Here is a 21283-nt window from a genome sequence, read left to right as displayed (position 1 = left end):
AATAACACCAGCAAAAATATTTTGGTTGGAATGTAGAATACCTTGTCATCCAAACAAACAGGTAAACATACAATTACAGTACAATGGTACCACAAAAACTGATCCCAAAAAATTGCAAACTTTGCAAATCAATATTTCAGAAACAAACTACCAAGCTACAACACAAATTTGATGTAATACAGTCTGTACAAAATTAACTGTAAGAAACAAAATTAGTTTCCAAATAAGCAGAAAAGTGAAAAATGAACTTATAGAATGTGTATCACAAACAAAATTTTTAGGGATGCATGCTGACGCACAACTAAAATGGACTGAACATGTTACTACCCTCCAGAAACGAATAGTTTCAAGCATGCTTTGCACTTAGAATAATAAATTCTGTGTGTAGTAGCTGATTCACCAGAACAACATATTTTGCATATGTTCAGTCTGTGATAAGTTATGGGATAATGTTCTGGGGAACAACTGAGGAGAACATACAAACAATCTTTAAGCTACTAAAAAGGACTGTACGAATTAGACAAAAAGCAGCATGAGAACTCACTGCACTGTGTTGATTAAATCTATGGGCTCTGAGCACTATGGGACTTAACTTCTGAGGTCATCAGTCCCCTAGAACTTAGAACTACTTAAACCTAACTAACCTAAGGACATCACACACATCCATGCCTGAGGCAGAATTCGAACCTGCGACCGTAGCGGTCACGCGGTTCCAAACTGTAGCGCCTAGAACCGCTCGGCCACTCCGGCTGGCTAAATCTATGGGAATGTTCACTGTTCCATGTGAGTACCCATTGCAAACATGCAATCAAATCTGACCACCACTTACATCTCAATTTAAAAAAAATGTTTACCCAAAAGATAATTGAATTAAATTATACAATAAACTACCACAAGAGATCAAAGACTAAAGTGAAACACATGCCTTCAGGAATACTCTAAAAATTATCTGTTAGAAAAGCATTTTCATACTGTAACGGATTATCCAAAATGATGTGTAAATTTTGTTGACAATTATGCTTATGATTAACTACTGCAATTAAGAGGCATTTTACAATATTTTCAATAGAACAGTGAAATACAATGTCCAGATGGATAACTAAGTAAGGCAAGTAATGTGTTTATATATTTATGTGTGTAATTGTGTACATCTGTGTATCTCTGTGACTGTATTTTATGTCTTTATGTGTTGACAACATTCATACAGTTCCCATTGTCTGTGGCTGAATGAATAAATATCAATAGTATCTTTACTTACTGTAAAGAAGACACGTCAAGTTGCAGACGGGCACAATTAAAAGACACTCACATACATCTTTCAGCTACAGCCTTTGCCAGTAAAACACACACACACACACACACACACACACACACACACACACACACACACACACACACACACACACACACCCCTCATGCACACAAGACTGCCAACTCCAGCATCTCGAGCCAGAATGCAACATCACATGGGATGCAAGTAGCAACCTGGAGGGAGTGCGGAAGCGGAAGGAGAAGGGATAGTAGTTTATGGGAGGGAAGAGAGACAAACACTGTCTGGTGGAGTGTGTAGGGACTAGACTGCCACACGGGCACAGCATCGAGAGGTTGTGGGACAGGGAGGTAGGGAAAAAAGAACAAAAAAAGGAGAGGAGTGGGGAAAGAAGGGTGGATGCATTGGCAGAGAGCAGAAAATAAAAGGGAGTTCAGAAAATATCTCTGCTGCACAAGTAAGTTCTGGAATATGCTAACTTATGATTGACTCCCAACTTTTGTAACTAAATGGACAGTGCAAATGATGAACAGGGGTGTCAGTTCTTTTTCAGAGGTTTAGTGATGCTGTTTTAAATCCTGAGTTCTAAAGTTTGGTTATGTATTCTTGTTAAAGTGCTCTGATATGTAATGGGACTGAAAGTTGTGTAAATGTTGTCATGGTGTTATTTACGAAGACACTTAAGCAAAGGTGAATGAGAAACTGTTGCTGGATATGCTTATAAAAGTGATACACTCAAAAAGCATTGACAATGATCTCAGTACAAAATTTCTTTGTCATTTAATGAGTAAGATGGAAAGCCAAAAAACAATCTTATGTAAAAAGAGGAGTGCTTTTTTTATTTAATTTTTTATTTAAATAATTTCCATTTTTTCATCCCATGTTCTATAACATGAAATTAGGTGCATTTGATTATGTAGTACTATTTACCATAGACAACCTAAAATAATTCTTTTTCATGCTTGACTATCCATGTTTAAATATACTTTAGGCATTTTGAGCATAAATTTATGATTTTGAGGATATTCTAAGCTTCAAAAAACTATTTTGATTACCTGATAATTATTCTTTTGCTGAACAGCAACTGGAACATCATTTCTACTGTAAGGTTATTACCTAGAATAGGAACCTAAAGCATGCCACACCCACCTTTGTGGGAGGAGGTTGCAATAGAGGTGAACTTAAGGAATTAGCCCTCTCACAAGAGGATCGACGGCGTTTTCTTGAGTTTTCTTCCTCTTCATTGGTTTTCATCTGGGAGACAATAGGAGACGGTGTACTACATGCCATCTCAGTTGGGCTGTTTGATCTTTGCGGTGGTACTATTGCTTCTGGTACATTTGGCTCACAGTTGTGTGAAACCATTTTGTTTCCAAACTTGGCTGAAATAGAAAAGCATTTAACAGTACTATCTCAATTTGGAGGTGATAATATAAGGAAAGATACATCACTACTCACGGTAAAGATGCCGGATGGAGTTGTAAACAGGCACAACAAGAAGACACACACTAGCTTTTAGCCACAACCTTCTTCAGAAAAGGAAACACACACACACACACACACACACACACACACACACACACACACACAGCCAAGCACACATATCGCACAGATGTCTGGCATCTCAGACTGGAATGCAACTGTCATATAGAATGGAAGCAGCACTCCAGAGGGGGCGGGGGAGGGGAAGGGATAGCAGGCTATAGGTGGGGGAAGAGAAGAGCACTGTCTGGCAGAGTATGCAGGGACTACAGTTCCAATAGATGCAGTGTTGGGAGGCTGTGGGGCAGGGAAGGAGGGGTGTGGGGTGCGGGAATGGGGAGCAGAAAACAGAAAGGAGCAGAGTAGGTGAAAGAAGTTCTGATGCATTGACATAGGGTGTCACAGAAAGATGGTTAGAGGACGAAAATAAGGAGGAGATGATAGGAAAGAGTGGGTGGAAGCCGTTGAATGGAGGATGTGGGGATAGAAGGTTGAGGCCAGGATAATTTTGAGAGTAGAGAACATGCTGTAAGGATAACTCCCATCTGTACAGTTCAGAAAGGTAGGCAGTGGAGGGGATGATCCAGATGACTCAAGTAGTGAAGCACCCATTGAAATGAAACATGTTACGTTCAGCTGCAAGTTGTGCCACAGGATGGCCTACTTTGCTTTTGGCCACAGTTTGGCAGTGGCAATTCATCCTGGTGGACAACTGGTTGGTAGTCATACCAATATAAAAAGCTGTGCAAAGACTGGAGCAGAGCTGGTATAAAATATGGCTGCTTTCACAAGTGGCCTTGCCTCTGATGGGATAGGATAAACCTGTGACAGGACTGGAATAGGAAGTGGTGGTTGGGTGGATTAGGTAGGCCTCGCACCTGGGCATTTCATTTCACATCGATATGATCCCTGTGGCAAGAGATGGGGAATGGACTTAGGATGTTGTCGAGCTTGGTTAGGTGACAGAACACCCCTTTAGGAGGGCTGTGAAGGACACTGGGTAGGATGTACCTCATTTCAGGGCATGATGATTGATGACAGATAATCAATGCCATGATAAAGAATGTGGTTCAATTGTTCCAGTATGGGGTGATATTGGGTGACGAAAGGGGGAAATCTTTGTTGCTGGTTCTTGATAATGATGGAAGGATTGGGGGTGTATGGGAATGGCACAGGAGATCTGTTTGCAGACTAGATATGGAGGATTGTGCCTATCTGTGAAGGTCTTGGTGAGACCCTCAGTGTATTGGGAAAGGGAGTTCTTGTCACCACAGATATGCTGTCCCTTACTTTAAAACTCCAAACCCACTATTTCACCTCATACGTCACACTAACTTTCATAAACCTCTCCTTTAGCCAATTGTAGCATTACATGGCTGATCACAGGGAGACAACACTATGGCCTTAGCAATTACTGTATATTTCAAATACAACGAAGGAACTGGGCTTACCTTTTATGTACCAAAGTAGTCTACCCATTACAATTTCTCTGGGATCCACTTTTCACCAATGAAATTTTGTTCTTGTGGCAGAATGCTTTTTGAAACTGAGTAACTCATTTATATTAAAAATTCCTACTCGTCACTATTGAAGCCACTTACCCTACACACCAATGAGGAAAGTTGCCCATGGTCTACCACAATTGAGCACTACCTTTCCCAACCTTTCCGAACCCACTACCTCATTCCTGTTTCTTTTATGATGTAATGTAAGATCTCTTAATGCTTTATACTTACTAACTTTATCCTAACTCGCAGCTACTTCACCTTTAAAACAAAGATACACAAACCAATCAACAGCACAGCCAGGGTCATCTACATAGCACCATCCGATGCCACAAACCAATCAACAGCACAGCCAGGGTCATCTACATAGCACCATCCAGTGCCATCTAGAGGAGGCCTTTCTAGCCTTCCAAAACACCAAACCCTTAATATGGTTCAGGTTCACTGATTATATCTTAATGATTAGGACTAAGGACCAAGACACCCTGTCTTCATTTCTTCACAATCTCAACACCTTCTCTCCCATCCACTTCACCTATTCCTCCTCAATCCAGTGTGCCATCTTCCTGGACATTGACTACCTCCTCTCTGATGGCTCCATCCATTCCTCTGTCCACATAAAACTCACAAAACACCAACAGTACCTGCTTTTCAAAAGTTGTCATTCCTCCCACACCAAAAAATCCCTCACATAGAGCCTAGCCACCCAGGGACATTGAAACTACAGTGACATGAACTCCTTTGCACAGTATGCTGAGGAGCTCATGAAGACATTCACAGATATGCGCTACCCATGGAACTAATCTGCAAACAAGATTTCCGTGTCATTTCCCCCATACTCCCATGCCATTTCTCCAGGCACTCCCAATCCTCCCACCACTCTCAAGAACCAGCTACAAACGATGGCCCCATTAATCACCCAGACTGGAACAGTTGAAACTCATCCGTCATCAGGGCTTCGATTACTTATCATTAATTACCATGCCCTGAAATGAGGAACCTACTTACAGGGTGTATACGCGGACAAGGAAAAAAATTCCCAGGATTTTCTGGTTAAAAAATACAGTTGTTTCCCTAGTTTCCAAAACATTGAAATCGAGATTGCGATTCGAATTTGTAAGCCAATCATTGCTCATGTCACGTGATCTTGCCAACTGACGACAGCAGTTATTCAGAGCATATGGCACGTGATGTAGTCAGCCCATAGCAACATCACTGTCAAGTAGGGCAAACACGTAAATAGGAAAAGTTAATGATTTAAATTAATATGCATGGTGTAGCTACAAGAAAAGTTAAGCTTTCACTTATAATATTGACATTTTTTGCGCGTGTTACACTTAAAGATACATCATACAAATGTCCCAGTAGGCTCAAAATTCTTTTTAGTGGTTGGTCCTCAAAGTGTTAAGTTTTAAATGAGAGTAAAATGCTCTGTGATTTAAGAAATTCGTCGCACATTCTCACACGAAACATAATTTATCTTACGTAAAAGGAAATTTACTTTCAAAGTAACACTTTTCAAATCACCATTCGCAATATTTTTCTGCTACCCATTAGAAATAGGTTCATTTCAGCAGTAGCCAGAGTGTGCCAGAAACCAGATATACCTGTGTGCGCGTAGCTACGATGACATAGGAAGCCCGTATGTTCGCATGTATAGAGCATTAAGAGATCTTACATTACATCATAAAAGAAACAGGATTTCAGAGGATATTCCACTAAAATGCATAATTCGGATTAAAGTGCACACTCGTATGTACATATTCACAATGAAGTAGGTCCCAACCTGATATTAAGCCTTTAAGTGTGGTTTTTGTGATGCAAATTTTCTTGGAATACCGCTACTGTATTATCTCATGATGTGTTCTTTATTATAACATATTGCCGTTATGTGCCAGAAGATGAAAATATGCACTTGAAATTCAGCAAACAGTTGGAACTAGCCAATAGTGTGGAATGAAACACTTCGTTTCAAAAAAAATGATTGCCTCTGTGGAAAAGGTAATAATAAAAGCCAAATTTCTTTAGCAGGTCTACAAAAATAACATCATTGTTCTGCACAGCGATGAATGGTTCACTGCCCAAAACAGAGAAATAACAAAACTGAAACTAATAACATATTTTAGCCTTCTGTAATTACATGAATGTATTTTAATTCACTTGTTAGCTCCCAGCTACAGAAATTAATTTTGTGTTCATTTGACATGAGAGCTGTAAATGAAGAGGAAACAGCAAAATCACTAAATGTTAACACGGGTCACATGGAGATACCTGTACAACTCAGACTGCTCTGCCCATGCATGGACTTGTCAGCTATGGAGTGCCTGAACATTTTTTCTGGTGCCATATGACTGGTTGTTGCTAGTGGCGATATAGCCTACAGCCACACTTTTAAGTACCCAGAATCGGGAGAAGGTACTGCTCGTATGATACTCAACTGCACGTTCAAATGAGCCGGGACAGCCCATCTGTAACAGCAATGTAACATATACACTTAAGAGGCAAAGGAACTGGTACACCTGCCTAACATCGTGTAGGACTCCCGCGAGCACGCGTGGACTCGACTAATGTCTGAAGTAGTGCTGCAGGGAGCTGACACCATGAATCCTGCAGGGCTGTCCATAAATCCCTAAGAGGGAGTGGCGATCTCTTCTGAACAGCACATTGCAAGGCAACCCAGATAAGCTCAATTATGTTCATGTCTGGGGAGTTTGGTGGCCAGCAGAAGTGTTTAAACTCAGAAGAGTGTTCCTGGACCCACTCTGTAGCAATTCTGGATGTGTGAGATGTCGCACTGTCCTGTTGGAATTGACCAAGTCCGTCGGAATGCACTATGGACACGAATGGATGCAGGTGATCATTCAGGATGCCTATGTACGTAGCACTTGTCAGAGTCGTATCTGGATGTATCTGCTCGATACAATTTGAAAAGAGACTCTTCCTACCAGGCCACATGTTTCCAGCAGGGTGTATACGTGGACAGGGAAAAAATTCCCAGATTTCTCCCAGATTTCCCGGTTAAAAATACACTTTCTCCCGGGTGGAAACATAGTTTTTCCCCCTTAACTGACAGTACATTTTCTCTCGGAACTGTATAACTTATCAATCCTTTGAGTGGTTATGGTTTTATATATAAGCGCAGAATTTCCCAGCACTTTAGAAGACGAAACACCTTTTGGAAAGATGTTTGATGTGCAGTAGCATGTACGCTGCATATTTTCGTATTACGAAAGTTTAAATTCGAATTCCACCAAACACCGCATGTTACTTTCCGAAGCATTGAAATTGAGATTGCGATGCATATTTGTAAGCCAGTCATAGCTCATGTCATGTGATCTCGCTAGCCGATGACAGCGGATACTCAGAGTTTCGGACATGTGGTGTAGTCAGCCAATAGCATCACTGTTAAGTAGCGCGATCACACGAACAGGAAAAGTTAAGGGTTTAAATTAATATATATAATGTTGCTACAAGAAAAACAAAGCTTTCACATATAATATTGGTCTCTAAGGCCAATACGCGGCAAGAGAAGCTAACCTTTCACATATAATGTTGGTCTTTTATGCACGTATTACATTTTAAGATATATCACACAAATGTGCCAGTAAATTTTTTAATAACGACATAAAAGTGTGATCTTCTGGGCTATAAATTCTTCAAAGTGGCTCGTCATCAAAGAGCTGATTTTTAAATGAATCCAGATTCCCAGTGAAGTAGGCATCGACCTGATATTAAGTTTTTCAATGTGATTTCGGGATGTAAATTTCCTTGGGTACCAGTACTTTGTTATCTCATGTCTGGTTCCTTGTTATGGCATAATGCCAGATGTGCTAGAAGATGAAAACGTACACTTGAAATGCACAGAACAGTTTAAACTAGCCAATAGTTTGAAATTAAACCCTTTGTTTCAAATTATTGACTGCCTCAACGGAAAAGATTAATAAAAGAAAATTTCTTCAGCAAACCGATAAAAATAACTTCATTGTTCTGCATGGCAATTAATGCACAACTGTCAGAAAGGTGGAAATAAAATAAAATCTGAAACTAATAACGTATTATAGCCTTCCGTAATTATGTGAATGTATTTTAATTTACATGATAGCTACCGGCCAAAGAAATCAATTTTGTTTTCATTTGACGTGAGTGCAGTAGACAAAGAGGAAACAGCAAAATCACTAAATGCAAACACGGGTCACATGAAGACTACCCGCTTCCCTATTATAACTCAAGACTGCTCTGCGCATCAGACCCGTATCTACGATATTTCCGATCCGGGGCAATAGTAGACAGTGGTCTCCCTCGAGCGTTTGAGATAGGACGTCAAAAATTTAAAAACAATAATTTTCAAAAATATGTTCATTTTGTAATGCACATCTTTCTGAAGACTCTGATACATAAAACATAAGTGTCTGAGGAATTGTAAGACATGTTATCTGATCTCAAGTGTGCCAAAGTGCAGCGCCACACGTCTTCACACAGCATTCTTCTATCGCACGTCACTGTATTTTGGTCTGTGGAACTGAAACGTGTATATTTTGTACTGGATGCCATCAAACTATATTCAGGACAGCGGAAATTAAAATGTCCTATGGTGCCTCTCCTGCTCCCAGTCGGCCGGTTTGACATCCTGCCCCTCTTTTTTTTAAAAAAAAACTCTTCAGAAAATTTGCACTATTTATTCCCTATTAGGTAACAACTTGCTGCTTTGTGTGACATAAAATTAAGTATAGGATACATAAAGCCAGTAAAGAGAAGAGACAAGCAAGACAGTACACATTTTTTCAATCCTTAGCTTCTAGAATTTTTTTCTCTCTAATCTTGTTACAGCTTTACATGACATGCTTTCCTTTCTGCGAAAGGATCAATGTTCGTCACACGTTTTGCTACATGAAAAATCGAAATGTCGTTGTCTAATACCGAAAAAGCTGTAATTACAAATAGGCCCAAGACTGGTCTGGTTTCTCGACCTGATTACCTATGTTTTGTCACTGTCTGCCAGATAAAATTAAATAGGCGTTTATAATACTGCAGCAATTGTAACACACGCCAAATAAACGAGACTGTTTTGGCAGAAATGGTCATTTTTATAACACGACGGAAGGTAATTCACAAAGTACCAATATCAAATGCCTAATAGGCCTACCACAAGCAAAAAGCATTACGTTAGGAAATAATTTTACACTTCATTCATATGCTCCAGTTTCTCAAGCATGAGATCGAAAAGTAGAAGTGCGAAATTTTTATATAAATTTGAAATAGTCCTATTCTTCCATAATTTGTGTGATGTCCCCGTTTCTTCTCCTTCCTCGTTCTAACAAACGATGTTGTCATCACTAATTCTGTATCTATTCCTGCCAATGTCAAAGCTTATTCGCCGGTTAACTTCACTAACTCTGCCAGAATCACCAGTTCTGTTATCCCGCGATTATTCTCCGGTTAGGCATCGTTACGTGTTCGTACAACGCGTTTTCCACCCTACTACCAGAACAGACCTTAAAGAGGCTGCTAGCCGGAGACTGTACAACTGGCCCTTGCTAGTACAGTGATCTGGCCAAAAATTTTCTGTCAAAATTTCATTTTCTTGGAAACACCGAGAAGATAATACGTAATCTTTCTTACCTGTTATTCCTGTTAGTCGTTTATTCGCACTCTGATAGTCTGAATCTATGGATTTTGCTGGTAATCGTAACAATGCTCACCATTCGCAAACACTATCAACCACATAATCAGACAATGGTTGGCTTTCTTTCGTTCGGCTATACTCTGCTCAGTTCGTATAGCCACTTTTGTCTGCAGGAAAGTTTATTTCTAGATGTGACGAAGATTCCACTGACAGAGACATCACGTACACTATGCACGCATTCACAAATGAACTTATGATTCATTAAGAAATCAACTTAGAATGTGTTCAACAATGTTCATAAACCGACAGGGACACGTTTCAAAGCCATATGAATAATCGACAGACCAACATGCGCTGGATGCTAGAAGCTTTGTGAAACAAGGTTTATATGAATTTGCCCCCCCCCCCTCCCCCACTCCTAGACCCTGGACTGCTGCACAATCTGGCAGCTTGGGCGTGCCAGTAAAATTTTTCCCGGTACCACCTAGCTGCCTTTTTTTTTTCTTTTGCTGTGACTGCTTACAAAGCCAACAGCCACGTTTCTGTAGCCAGAAGCGGAAGAAGATACTACTCAACTGCACCTGTGCATGATCCCACTCGTAACTGCTAAAACAAATTTAATGTTAACAGTTGTGACGTTATGCTCATCGGAGGCAATTTGTTGTTACGAAGCATTGCATAGTCTTCCTAAAGCCTTTGACACATTTTGCTGTTGGCAGACGTTTGTATGAGCACTGTGTTTTGCTGTTGTATATGGCACATTTCCTTTGCAATTTTAGTTTTTTCTCTCGTTCATGTTTTATTGCTGCAGTATTATTCTGCAGTAGCAGGATACAGTAATATCCTTTGTTAGAGTATTGGTTCTTACCAGTCAAAATTACAAAAATTTAACTGAGAACAAAAACAATGAAAAATTCCCGGAATTCAAAAAAATTCTCGGGTTTTTCCCGGATCTCCCGGTTGTCCCGGGTCGTAGGCACCCTGTTCCAGTCATCAACAGTGCAATGCTGGTGTTGACAGACCCAGGCGAGGCGTAAAGCTTTGTGTCGTGCAATCATCAAGGGTACAAGAGTGGGCCTTTGGCTCCAAAAGCCCATATTGATCATGTTTCATTGAATGGTTCACACGCTGACACTTGTTGATGATTCAGCACTGAAATCTGCAGCAATCTGCAGGAGGATTGCACTTTTGTCTTCAGTTGTCATTGGTCCCATTCTTGCAGGATCTTTTGTCAGCCACAGTGATTTCGAAGATTTGACTGTTTTACCATATTCCTGATATTCAAGGAACACTCGTGAAGCAGTTTTATGAGAAAATATCCACTTCATTGCTACCTTCGAGGTGTCATTCTATCGCTTGTGCGCTGACCATAGCACCCTGTTCAAACTCACTTAAATCTTGATAACCTGCCATTCTAGCAGCAGCAACTGATCTAACAACTGCGCCAGATACTTGTTGTCTTAATAGGCATTGCTGACTGCAGAGCCATATTCTGCCTGTTTACATTTCTCTGTGTTTGAATATGCATGCCTACACCAGCTTCTTTGCCGCTTCAGTGTATATAGTTACAGCAATATTCTTTGTTAGATTGTCAGTTCTTACCAGTCAAAATTACAAAAATTTAACTGAAACAGTGTAAAATTCTCAGGTTTTTCCCGGATTTCCCAGTTGTCCCGGGGAGTATACACCCTGTAATTAATGTCCTTCCAATCTGTCCTAAAGTGGTGTTCCATCACTCACCCAACTGCCACAACATCCTAGTCTGTCCCTGTGCAACTCCCGATCTCAACAACACATTCTTGCTCCCAAAATTTTTCTTCGTGTAATTTTTTAAAATTACATCATTATGACATATCATTTAGAGTGGCTTTTCTTCCTCTTCAGCACCTATATTTTCTTCTTGTTAGTCTTCATTTTTCCTGCTTATTTTTTCCCCGCGGCAAGGCAAAGGAAGTCTTTTTTCTTCTTTTTTTCTATTTTTAAATTCTGTATTCTATAGATACAACTCCTGCTTTTTTAATTTGTGTGTTCGTTGGCCCTGTCCCAGTTTTCTTATCTTCTAGACCATTAATTAGTCATTAATCCACTGTTGTACATATGAAATCGGTATCACATGTTAATTTTTTGACAATACTAAGTGGGCGTGGTAGGCATGTTCCATGAGCCGCTTTGTGTTCTTGCTATTATCATCTATATTACTGTATCCTGCTATTGCAGAATATTACCGCAGCAATAAAAAAAAAATAAAAAACTTATGTTGCAAAGTAAATGCACCATTTACAACAACAAAATACAGTGCACACAAAAATGTCTGTGAACAGCAAAATGTGTCAAAGGCTTTACGATGAAAACTATGCAATACTTCATAACAACAATCTGCATCTCATGAGCACGATGTCACAACTGTTTACATTAGCTTCGTTTCAGCAGTTGCCAGTGGGCTCTTTGCATTTTATGCTAAAGTAGACTTTTTTTATGGCTGTGCTGCCCATGGAATGTTGGTGCCTATGCTGAGAGACAGCATTCTAAAAATTTCATTTTTCTACATGTTAAAGTCTGATATCTTCACTTGATAAAGAACTGAATTGTGTTAACTCTGCATACAGTTGATTTTAGTTCATACATTGTGGTGAATGAAATGTAGATAAGAGATCAAAATTTTATTTAAAATCGAGAGCAGAGCGATATCTCATTTTGTTCTTAAGTTATTGATACTTATATCCAATGGATGGTCATGTGCAGCAAGCCCCTTCCTGTGTTTGTGTGTCATGGATCATATAGTAATAACAATCATCGTTATTTCATAAATGATTCAGGATATCGAATTGAGGTTTTTGCCAAGAAATGGAAGTAATTCATCTGCAGCAGTGAGAGGTCAGTTCTCAGAATGCGAGCAGATGTCAATAGCACTGTAGGAAAACTCAAGCAGCATGCGTATACATGTCCACAGCATCTTGGGAACAGCAGAGCAGGATGTTTATGCACATCCACAGCAGCAAAATAGTTAATCACAGCAGCAAAATAGTTAATGTTATTACCAAAAATCTGGAAAACATCTTCATCGATTTACTTCAGATTTTTACACGACACTCTAACAAACATTTGGAAGGACACTGGCTACATACTTTTTTATACACATACAGGAAACATAGATAGCAAAAATTTTGAAAATTTCTTGACCGATTTACTTCAAATTTTACCACAATATTCTAATAAACATTCGTACAGACATAGACTGCATATTTTCTTAATGTACACACACACAATCACACACACACACACACACACACACACACACACATACGTGAGGACCTTGGTAACAAGTTTAAAGATAAGCAAGTAGGTTGTACATTCTTGTACTGGAAGAACTGGTACTTTATTGCAGAAGGACATTGCTATTTAACTTACTATTCCCAATAATCAGTAATGAAAGGAACACAAATGTACAAGTGTGCAATATTATATAATTATAAAACAAATGCACCACTGTGACAGAATTGGGACACAATTTAAAAAAAAAATACTTTTTCATTTGTTTCCCAAATGCTATCTTACAATGTGTGGAGAAAGTACTACTGCCAGTAATACTTCGCACTGGCTCTAATTTATTTTTTTATTACCACAGTCAATTTGTAAATAATGTGTAGCAGGACACAACATATTACTGACTGTTTATGGAATGTGCATTCACACTGACTGACTGAGTGAGTGCATGACAATATATGCACCTCTCTTTGGACTTTCTCAGTTTCCTCCATTAATCTTAGCTGGCAAAGTTTGTAGACTAATGTACAATTCTCAGAACCAAGTGAACAAGTGTTTCGTTCACATACATGTTTGAAACATGTATTGCACACATCTCCTCCTTCCCTGTCTCCATCCAGCTCAACTCCCCCCCCCCCCCCCCTCGGTGCCCTCCTTTCTCTGTCCATCTACTGCCCCTTCTTTCTGTACATCCCCCTCTTCTCTTCTTGAACTTCCTGTCCTGCCTCCTCTCTCTGTCCATCCTCTCATGTATCCCACCCGCAGACGTGTGGCCCCTGCAAAACAAGATGATAAAGCAGGCCAATACTACTCCCAAAACGTGACTTTTGTCCAAGGCAGCCTAAATGTCAGGGGCTTCAAAACCATTTTTTTGTCTCTGAAGTGTTAGCTGGCCTGCAAAGCAGGTCAATAAGGCAGGCTTTTACTGCTCCAATACAACACACTTTTCGTGCACAACAGCCTACACGTTGAGGCCTGGGAGAACATTTCTTGCCCCTGATGTGTAAGCTACCCTGCAAAGCAGGGCAATAGGGCAGGCCAGTATTATTCCTACGTAACACGCCTGTTGTGCAGGGCAGCCTACACAAGGGCTGAAAAACATATCTTTGCTCGTATCTCTGGCCCTACTGGAGCTAGGAGGTTATAAACTCCACAGTGGTGATTCTCGATTAGTTTGCTGTTAACCCGCAAAATTTGGTTGAAATCCATTCAGGAGTTAGGGAGGATATCCTGGACATCCAACCAACCAACCAACCAACCAACCATCCATCCATCCATCCATACAGTCTACAGATAGATCTACTGTTTGAAGCCTCTAGATTAAACACTAATGCTGGCTACAGTTCACTGAGACTTGGCTCTGAGTACTCATAAAATCTCAGCTGATTTAATCTACAAAATAACAGTGAAATTTGAGAAACAAATACAAAAACACATACAATACTACATATCACATTTGTTGAATGTATTTTTTTCTGTCAATAGAAATAAACTAAATGTGAGATGCCATACCACTACTTCTGTGAAAAAAACACACATTACAAGGATAACAAAAATATTCAGAATGCCTAGATTCTGGTTGATTGTTGCAGTTCCAAGAAAGCAACATACCATCTGGAAAATGTACAACTATAAGACATGGAGTCTAAACAGGAATAGTTCACTGCAATGTCCTTTTTTTCATAATCTTGCTGTGACACTGAAGAAACTGCCTTGAAAATGCAAACTGATTTAAGCATCTGTCAATAGCTCACACTAAAAACTGCACTGTGTGTTCGCCAACTCAATTAAGAAGATCTCAACTGCAATGACAAACTTATTTACTGCACTCTTGGGACTCTCTCTGCAGCCATCAGTAAGATATTACCCATAATTTTTCAAATCAGGAAGTTTTACAGTTGATGGCTATCACACCATCTAATTTATTAACAGAGAATTCAGTGTTTGAAATTCTTTCTACTTGAGAAAGTTCATTTCTGCTGAAACAAAAGTGATTTTCCCGATTGATAATGATGACAGCAAAAAGGTGCATCACATTTTGGGATTTCCCTTTTGAAAGAGAAACATGTATAGGTAAAAGAATGACACACATTTTGCTTCCAGCTTCAATCACACCTGAAGAAAGTAGGTCAGTAATTTCAGATTCATAGCTGCAATATGATCCTAGGTAGGCCTGTAAACGAGATTATCCACTACAGAAAAAGATGCCTTTTCACAAGATAGCAAAACACACTTATGCATCTGCCTTACAAATCAAATCCAGTCATAAATTTTTGTTTTCCAAAAATGAAATAAGTCTTCCATGAACACAATTTTGCATGCTCCATATGACAGTTTCTATTGTTGAAGATTTTGTGACTTTCCTCTGAAGAGAGATTAATCACAGGGTTTTCATTTAGTGTTTTGAGAGTATATATAGTGGTATGCACATTTTTAAGTTGAGCAGACTAAAAGCGAGTTGAGTCTAAAATTTAGGAAAGACAGGAATTTGAGTTACTTTCACAAAATTTTTAGGTTACATTTATATAAGACAATGATAGTTGTTAGTTGTGATCACAATGTAAGTAAATACACTGATAGAGAAATAAACTTGTGAATTATTAATTCAAATTAGAGTTCTAATATGTAATTTATAATACATAATAAACAAGGTGACACAAAAAAACATTTACAAACTGAGATGACACATCGGGCATACAAGGATCAATAGTCAAACAGGAACTGGGGTTGCAAATGATACGAGAAGGTGCTACAGTCATGAAAAGGCATTGCTATATGAATGCGGGCAGAATGCACAGAGCCTGTCGTCATTCACGCTGTGGAAGTGTTGGGAGTAACATCACTAGAAACACATATCACGAAATGGTTGAGATGCATGTGATTTACAGCACGGCCAACTGCAACGGGCGAGAAACCATGTCACTGTATTGTGTGAAATATCCTGACAGAAAGGTGTCCTGCCACACATTATTCATCACTCTGCATCACCGATTGTGTGGAACTGGCTCATTGCATGTGCACAAGTCACATGCTGGTCACCATGGATACTTGCAGCAGAAGAAAGCATTCTTGAAGGGGTGCAGCATATGCTGTTAACAAGTACACAAGGAGTATCCTGTGTTACTGGCATCCCCCAATCCTCCATCCATCCATTTCATTTCCAACACGTCCAAGCATTGCAGCCTGGGAACTACAACGAGCACATGAGATTTGTGCAGTGGTTTCTGCAGGAATTTGCTGCAGACTTAAGCTTCACACTGAATGTCTTGTTCAGTGACGAGGCTGCATTTTCACTTGGGGATGTGATGAATGTTCACAGCCTGCATATGTTGGGGGATGTGAATCCAGATGCTACATATATGCATGCCTTACAACACAAATTTACCTTTAACTTATGGACTGGCATTGTCAGAGATTGTTTAGTTGGGCCGTACGTACCAACTTAATGCTCGCATGTATCTCCTATTCCTGCGAGAGGTTTTGCCAGATATGTTGATGTTCCCATGCCTATTCATTGCTGCATTTGATGCTGGCACGATGAAGCCTGCACACCTTTCAGCAGACAAGTGATGGCATATCTGCAGGCAACATTTCCCAGCCAAAGGATTGGTCACAGTGGGCTCGTTACATGGCCACTATGATCACCCGATCTGCCCCAATCGGTTTTTACCTGTGGGGGTATCTGAAGGGCCTTGTGTAAGAAACACCTGTTACATCACAGAAGGACCTAGTGGGCAGGATTGAAGTGGCAGCAGGATGTCTTTGAGATACACAAGGTATCTTTGAGAGGGTGTGCCGTTCAATACAGCATCGTTAGGCATGTCTCGAAGCATCTGGAGAAAACTTTGAGCAGCTGCTGTAGTGGGTGTTCAATTGTAGCATGTGACTAAATAACTGCAACGCCATTTAGTAGCCCTGGATGGCCTTTGTGACCCCCAGTTCCTATGAGAATACCGATCCTGTTGTGTACCCGATGTGCCATGTCAGTCTGTTTTTTTGAATCACCCTGTATATTTCTAATACATAAGAAACTAGTCCCCCTTTCAAAGTAATCAAACTAATATATATTATTATATGAGAATACAGATTCTTCCTAACTGTGTGTGTGAAAAGGATCCATAAATTACTTACCACTTAGTTTTACTGTTTCAGCTGGAGGTGGCAATTTAGCATTTTCTGCTGCAGCTATATTTGCAACATTGTTTGCCAGTGCTGTAAATGCTGTCTGAGGTACCAGCCTCGGCATTAATGGCATCAGTCTTCGTCCTTCAATTGCCCAATTTTTTTCTGTGTTTGGCCCTGCAATGCTGAAAAATATTGAGATGATAATCATAAAACCACAATGAAAGCTGAAACAGCAAGAAGAACAAGAACATATAAACTAGTATATGATCCAAATCTACACTGGAACTATGTAAGCTGACACAGCAAGATGATCAAGAACATATGAACTAGTACAGTGTGTGTGTGTGTGTGTGTGTGTGTGTGTGTGTGTGTGTGTATTGGTAGTGATGCTAACTGATTTTACAATCATGTATATTTTACAAACTTCTGTTATGGAATTGAAAAGCTGGGAGTTTAGAATGGCACAGAGAGCAACTGGGAAGTTAGATGTAACAGCACACGCTGAAAATAGAAACATAGCTAGGGTGAATAAAAGGGCAGAAAAAGAGAAAAATAGAAGAATCAAATACTTAGGGAGGAAAAGACAGCTAATGGCAATAAATCTAGGATGGTGAGGCTAGGCAGGTAATAGGACCAAAGTGTACACTACAGTGCTAATTTCAACTGGCAAACTTTTGAATTACTGATATTGAGTTGAACAGCCAAACAGTGAAACAATCAACAACATTACCTCTATTGTACCGTACACCAGAATGTATGACAGGGTACTGTGTGTTACCAACATGGAAATAACACCTGACCATTCATTTTCACTGAACACTTAGCTTGGCATAAGAAACTGCACACTGCTTGCATGTTAGAAGGTGTGTGACATGAGGAAGTTCTTTCTGACTTTTCACCAGTTCACCATTACACGCTGCAAATGAAGCACCAATCAAGACAATGGGAAACTAAATGTGAAAGCAATTCAAAGAAAGTAACAGGGTTCCAATTGCTTGTACAGTGGTATTCACAGTTACTTCCACATCAGAAGATCAATAACTAAGTAGCATTATGCGCCAGTATGGGACGAATTTAAATTAAAGAATGCTTTTTAGGCTAAATGACTATGTTGCACAAAGATAAAGACAGCCTTCCGTCACAATAATATGGTTTGCACAAAACTTGAATAACCTTCCATCTATCATATTCATTCAATCTGGCTCTCAGCAATTAGTTTTGGGTTGCAAAACTGAAGAAATGGCTGAGTGGGTGAAAATTCACATCAAATGATGGAATCAAAGCGGAGACAAATAATCATCTTTCACAGCTGAAAATTATTAAAAAGTTGGAAAGTCACTGGACTAAATTACGATTCACAAGTTGTGAAAATTGAAAAAAAAAAAAAAAAAAAAAATAATCTCCTCTCTTTGTCCCACCACACACTTTTTGGGTGTCCTTTTCTCAGCACTCGGTTTCCTACACATGCTTGGTTCAGCTTACACCAACTGTTCCTCTTTACCTCCTGTTCACTTCTCCACTCCTACACAAGCTTTATTATTGCTTGCCTTTTCCTATCATAAATATTTTAAATCTCTGTAGTCAAGTTGATATGTAACACTTGCTGTGTGCGGCAGCTTTGTGGGCCTATCTCAACCAGTAACATAACGATGATTTGTAAACTTCTCTATCCCATTGCCTCAGTGTTGTCACAGCTCTGTAGATAGCTACTGATTTCACATGCAGCCATTAGCACTTCACAGTTGAAAGATAGCAACAGCACTGTGAGCTGTCAGGGATCTTCTTATGCCATCTTAACTACAGTCTTTTATTCTTTTTCTCTTTTCTTTTTCTGAGTGCTTGTTCTCGCAGTGTTCCTACATTACGCAGAACACAAACTGATCCTCCCTGATGTCGGCTTCAACCAGTCTTGCCTTTTTTTTAAAGTAATTCAGTTTATTATTTATGAAACTAATGGTTTGATGATATTCACATCTGTTGCCACCTGCCATTTTTGGAAATGGAATCATCAATTTTCTTCTTGAAGACTATTTCGCCTGTCTTGTACCTTGAGCACTAGGTGGAACAGTTGTATCATAGCTGGTTTTCCCAAGGGTCTCAATAATTTTGATGGAAAGTCATCTATTTCAGGTACCTTGTTTTGACTTAGGGCTTTCAGTGCTCTGTTAAGTTTTTCTAGCAATATAATATTTGTCATCTCATCTTGGTTCTCTGTCAAGGCTAATCTAACTTGGTGCTATTCATAAGACCATCTTTTCTGCACTTCCTGGGCTGAGCTGTGCATATATAACTTTCCCCATTGCAGTTGATACACTCACGTTATGTCACTCTGCAGAGAATTTTTGTGGCAGTGCTGGTACAGAAGGAGTGTAACATGTACATTAAATTATAACTGCAGAGATTTTTAGGTACTTTGTTGTTATTTGACAGCACATCATGAGGCATGGTATACAAAAGTTTGTGATGAGTTTGATTAGAGCCTTATCATAGTCATTCCTGGTTGTTAACTTTTTTCAATTACATATGTAAGTTACTCAGAATATAGTCCAAACGTAGTCAGAAATGTGTATAAGAGATGAAAGGAATGCAACAAATAAAAACAATGAGCCATATAATAATCCCGTAATACTGTGCAATGTGGCATTAGCCCACTGATTACACTACTCATTATTTGTCAGTGCCCCAACACAAATCAAATAAACTGTCATTGGCTGCAGATGGAAACAATTTATGAATTCATGTTTTTATTGTTGGTCTCTTACAATCTCTATCCAAATTTAAATGGAAAAATGTCTCATAAGTTACCTTTCGACTAATACAAGAAGAGGCAAAAACAAGCTGTTTGATATTTCACATCACAAAAAGTATAAAAAGAGAATTCATGAGGGGCATAATCCTGATGTTCACACTTTTCATTTCATTTCATGTCAGTGATGCTTTCTCTTGCCTTGTCAATCCAGCAAAGCCTAGTTTAAGTGTCATTTTTATTCACAGACTACAGTTGGCCTAAGAAAAAAATGAGGGCTCAAAATTTTATTTGTTACTAAGTCCTAGCTTTCAGCCCTTTTTTTGGGTTCCGTGCCTCAGTCTGTAATAATGGAACCCTTACAGGATCACTTTGTTGTCCATCTTTCTGCCTGTTACGAACTCTTTTTCTCAGGAAAGGATTCACACATCACATTCAAATTTACGACACATATTAAGGTCTATGGCCCCTTCACAAAGCAAAAATTTTAAGCTTCTAAGACAATTCAATCAAAAGATATGATCATTATTGGCTATATTCTTATCCTGGAAAATCCACTCATCCAAACCTATATGCTACTTCCTGTTGACCTAGAATACTGAAAGTTGACAAGAAACAAGAAAGGAAAAGATGCAAAATTTGTTAATTTTTAATTATATAACATGAAAAATTATTTATTTCTCTTTTTTATCTGTCTCTGTGTTTGTCTGTCCTACTATTAAGATCCCATTTTCTCTGGAACAGGTTGGCGTATCAAGTTCATATTTATGTCACATACTAACTTCTATGAGCCCTCCGTGGTGTAAAAATGTTAAGCTTCTAAGTCAATGATCAAAAGATACAGGTATTTACGTAAGATATTTTGAGACTCACAAACTTACTCATCAAAACCATACTCCCTGTCAATGTAGACCCCTGAAATTTGACTAGAAGCACAGTTCCACAGTATAAGTAAAGTACAAAAATCTGAAAACTGTAAATTTGTAAATATATCACATAAATAATATTTTTTCTGCCATTAGAACATACATTGTAATCAACATATGTCAAAAACGCAACAGAAGAACATTACTGCATGCAAATGTAAAATGTGAGTTGTAGTTAAGTTCTAGTAAGTAAATGAAAAACATTTTGTTAAGTCTTATATATCTACATATGTAAACAGAGGTCCCCTGCTAGCTTCTTTTTGTATGTTTGGGGTAATCTGAGGAACTACTACAGAGATGCTGATATGGTCTTGGAATACCTGGGACCGTTATCTTGCCAGT

The 21283-nt window shown here is 39.1% G+C and overlaps 1 protein-coding gene across 3 annotated transcripts in view; it reads right to left on the bottom strand.

Moving 5' to 3' along the window:
- LOC126161650 (BRCA2-interacting transcriptional repressor EMSY-like) overlaps positions 1-21283 on the bottom strand; it is a 331217-nt gene that overhangs the window by 237557 nt on the left and 72377 nt on the right. For all 3 annotated transcript variants that reach the window (XM_049917638.1, XM_049917637.1, XM_049917636.1), the window contains exons 4-5: positions 17276-17451; positions 2420-2652 (exon numbers count right to left, since the gene is read on the bottom strand). In XM_049917638.1, the coding sequence (XP_049773595.1) occupies positions 2420-2652; positions 17276-17451 (409 nt within the window). The remainder of the gene's footprint in view (positions 1-2419; positions 2653-17275; positions 17452-21283) is intronic.

The sequence above is a fragment of the Schistocerca cancellata genome, chromosome 2 (genome assembly GCF_023864275.1).
Source record: "Schistocerca cancellata isolate TAMUIC-IGC-003103 chromosome 2, iqSchCanc2.1, whole genome shotgun sequence".
Taxonomy (NCBI): domain Eukaryota; kingdom Metazoa; phylum Arthropoda; class Insecta; order Orthoptera; family Acrididae; genus Schistocerca; species Schistocerca cancellata.
The sequence above is the reverse complement of the archived record's forward strand: the minus strand, read 5'-3'. Positions and strand labels throughout refer to the sequence as shown.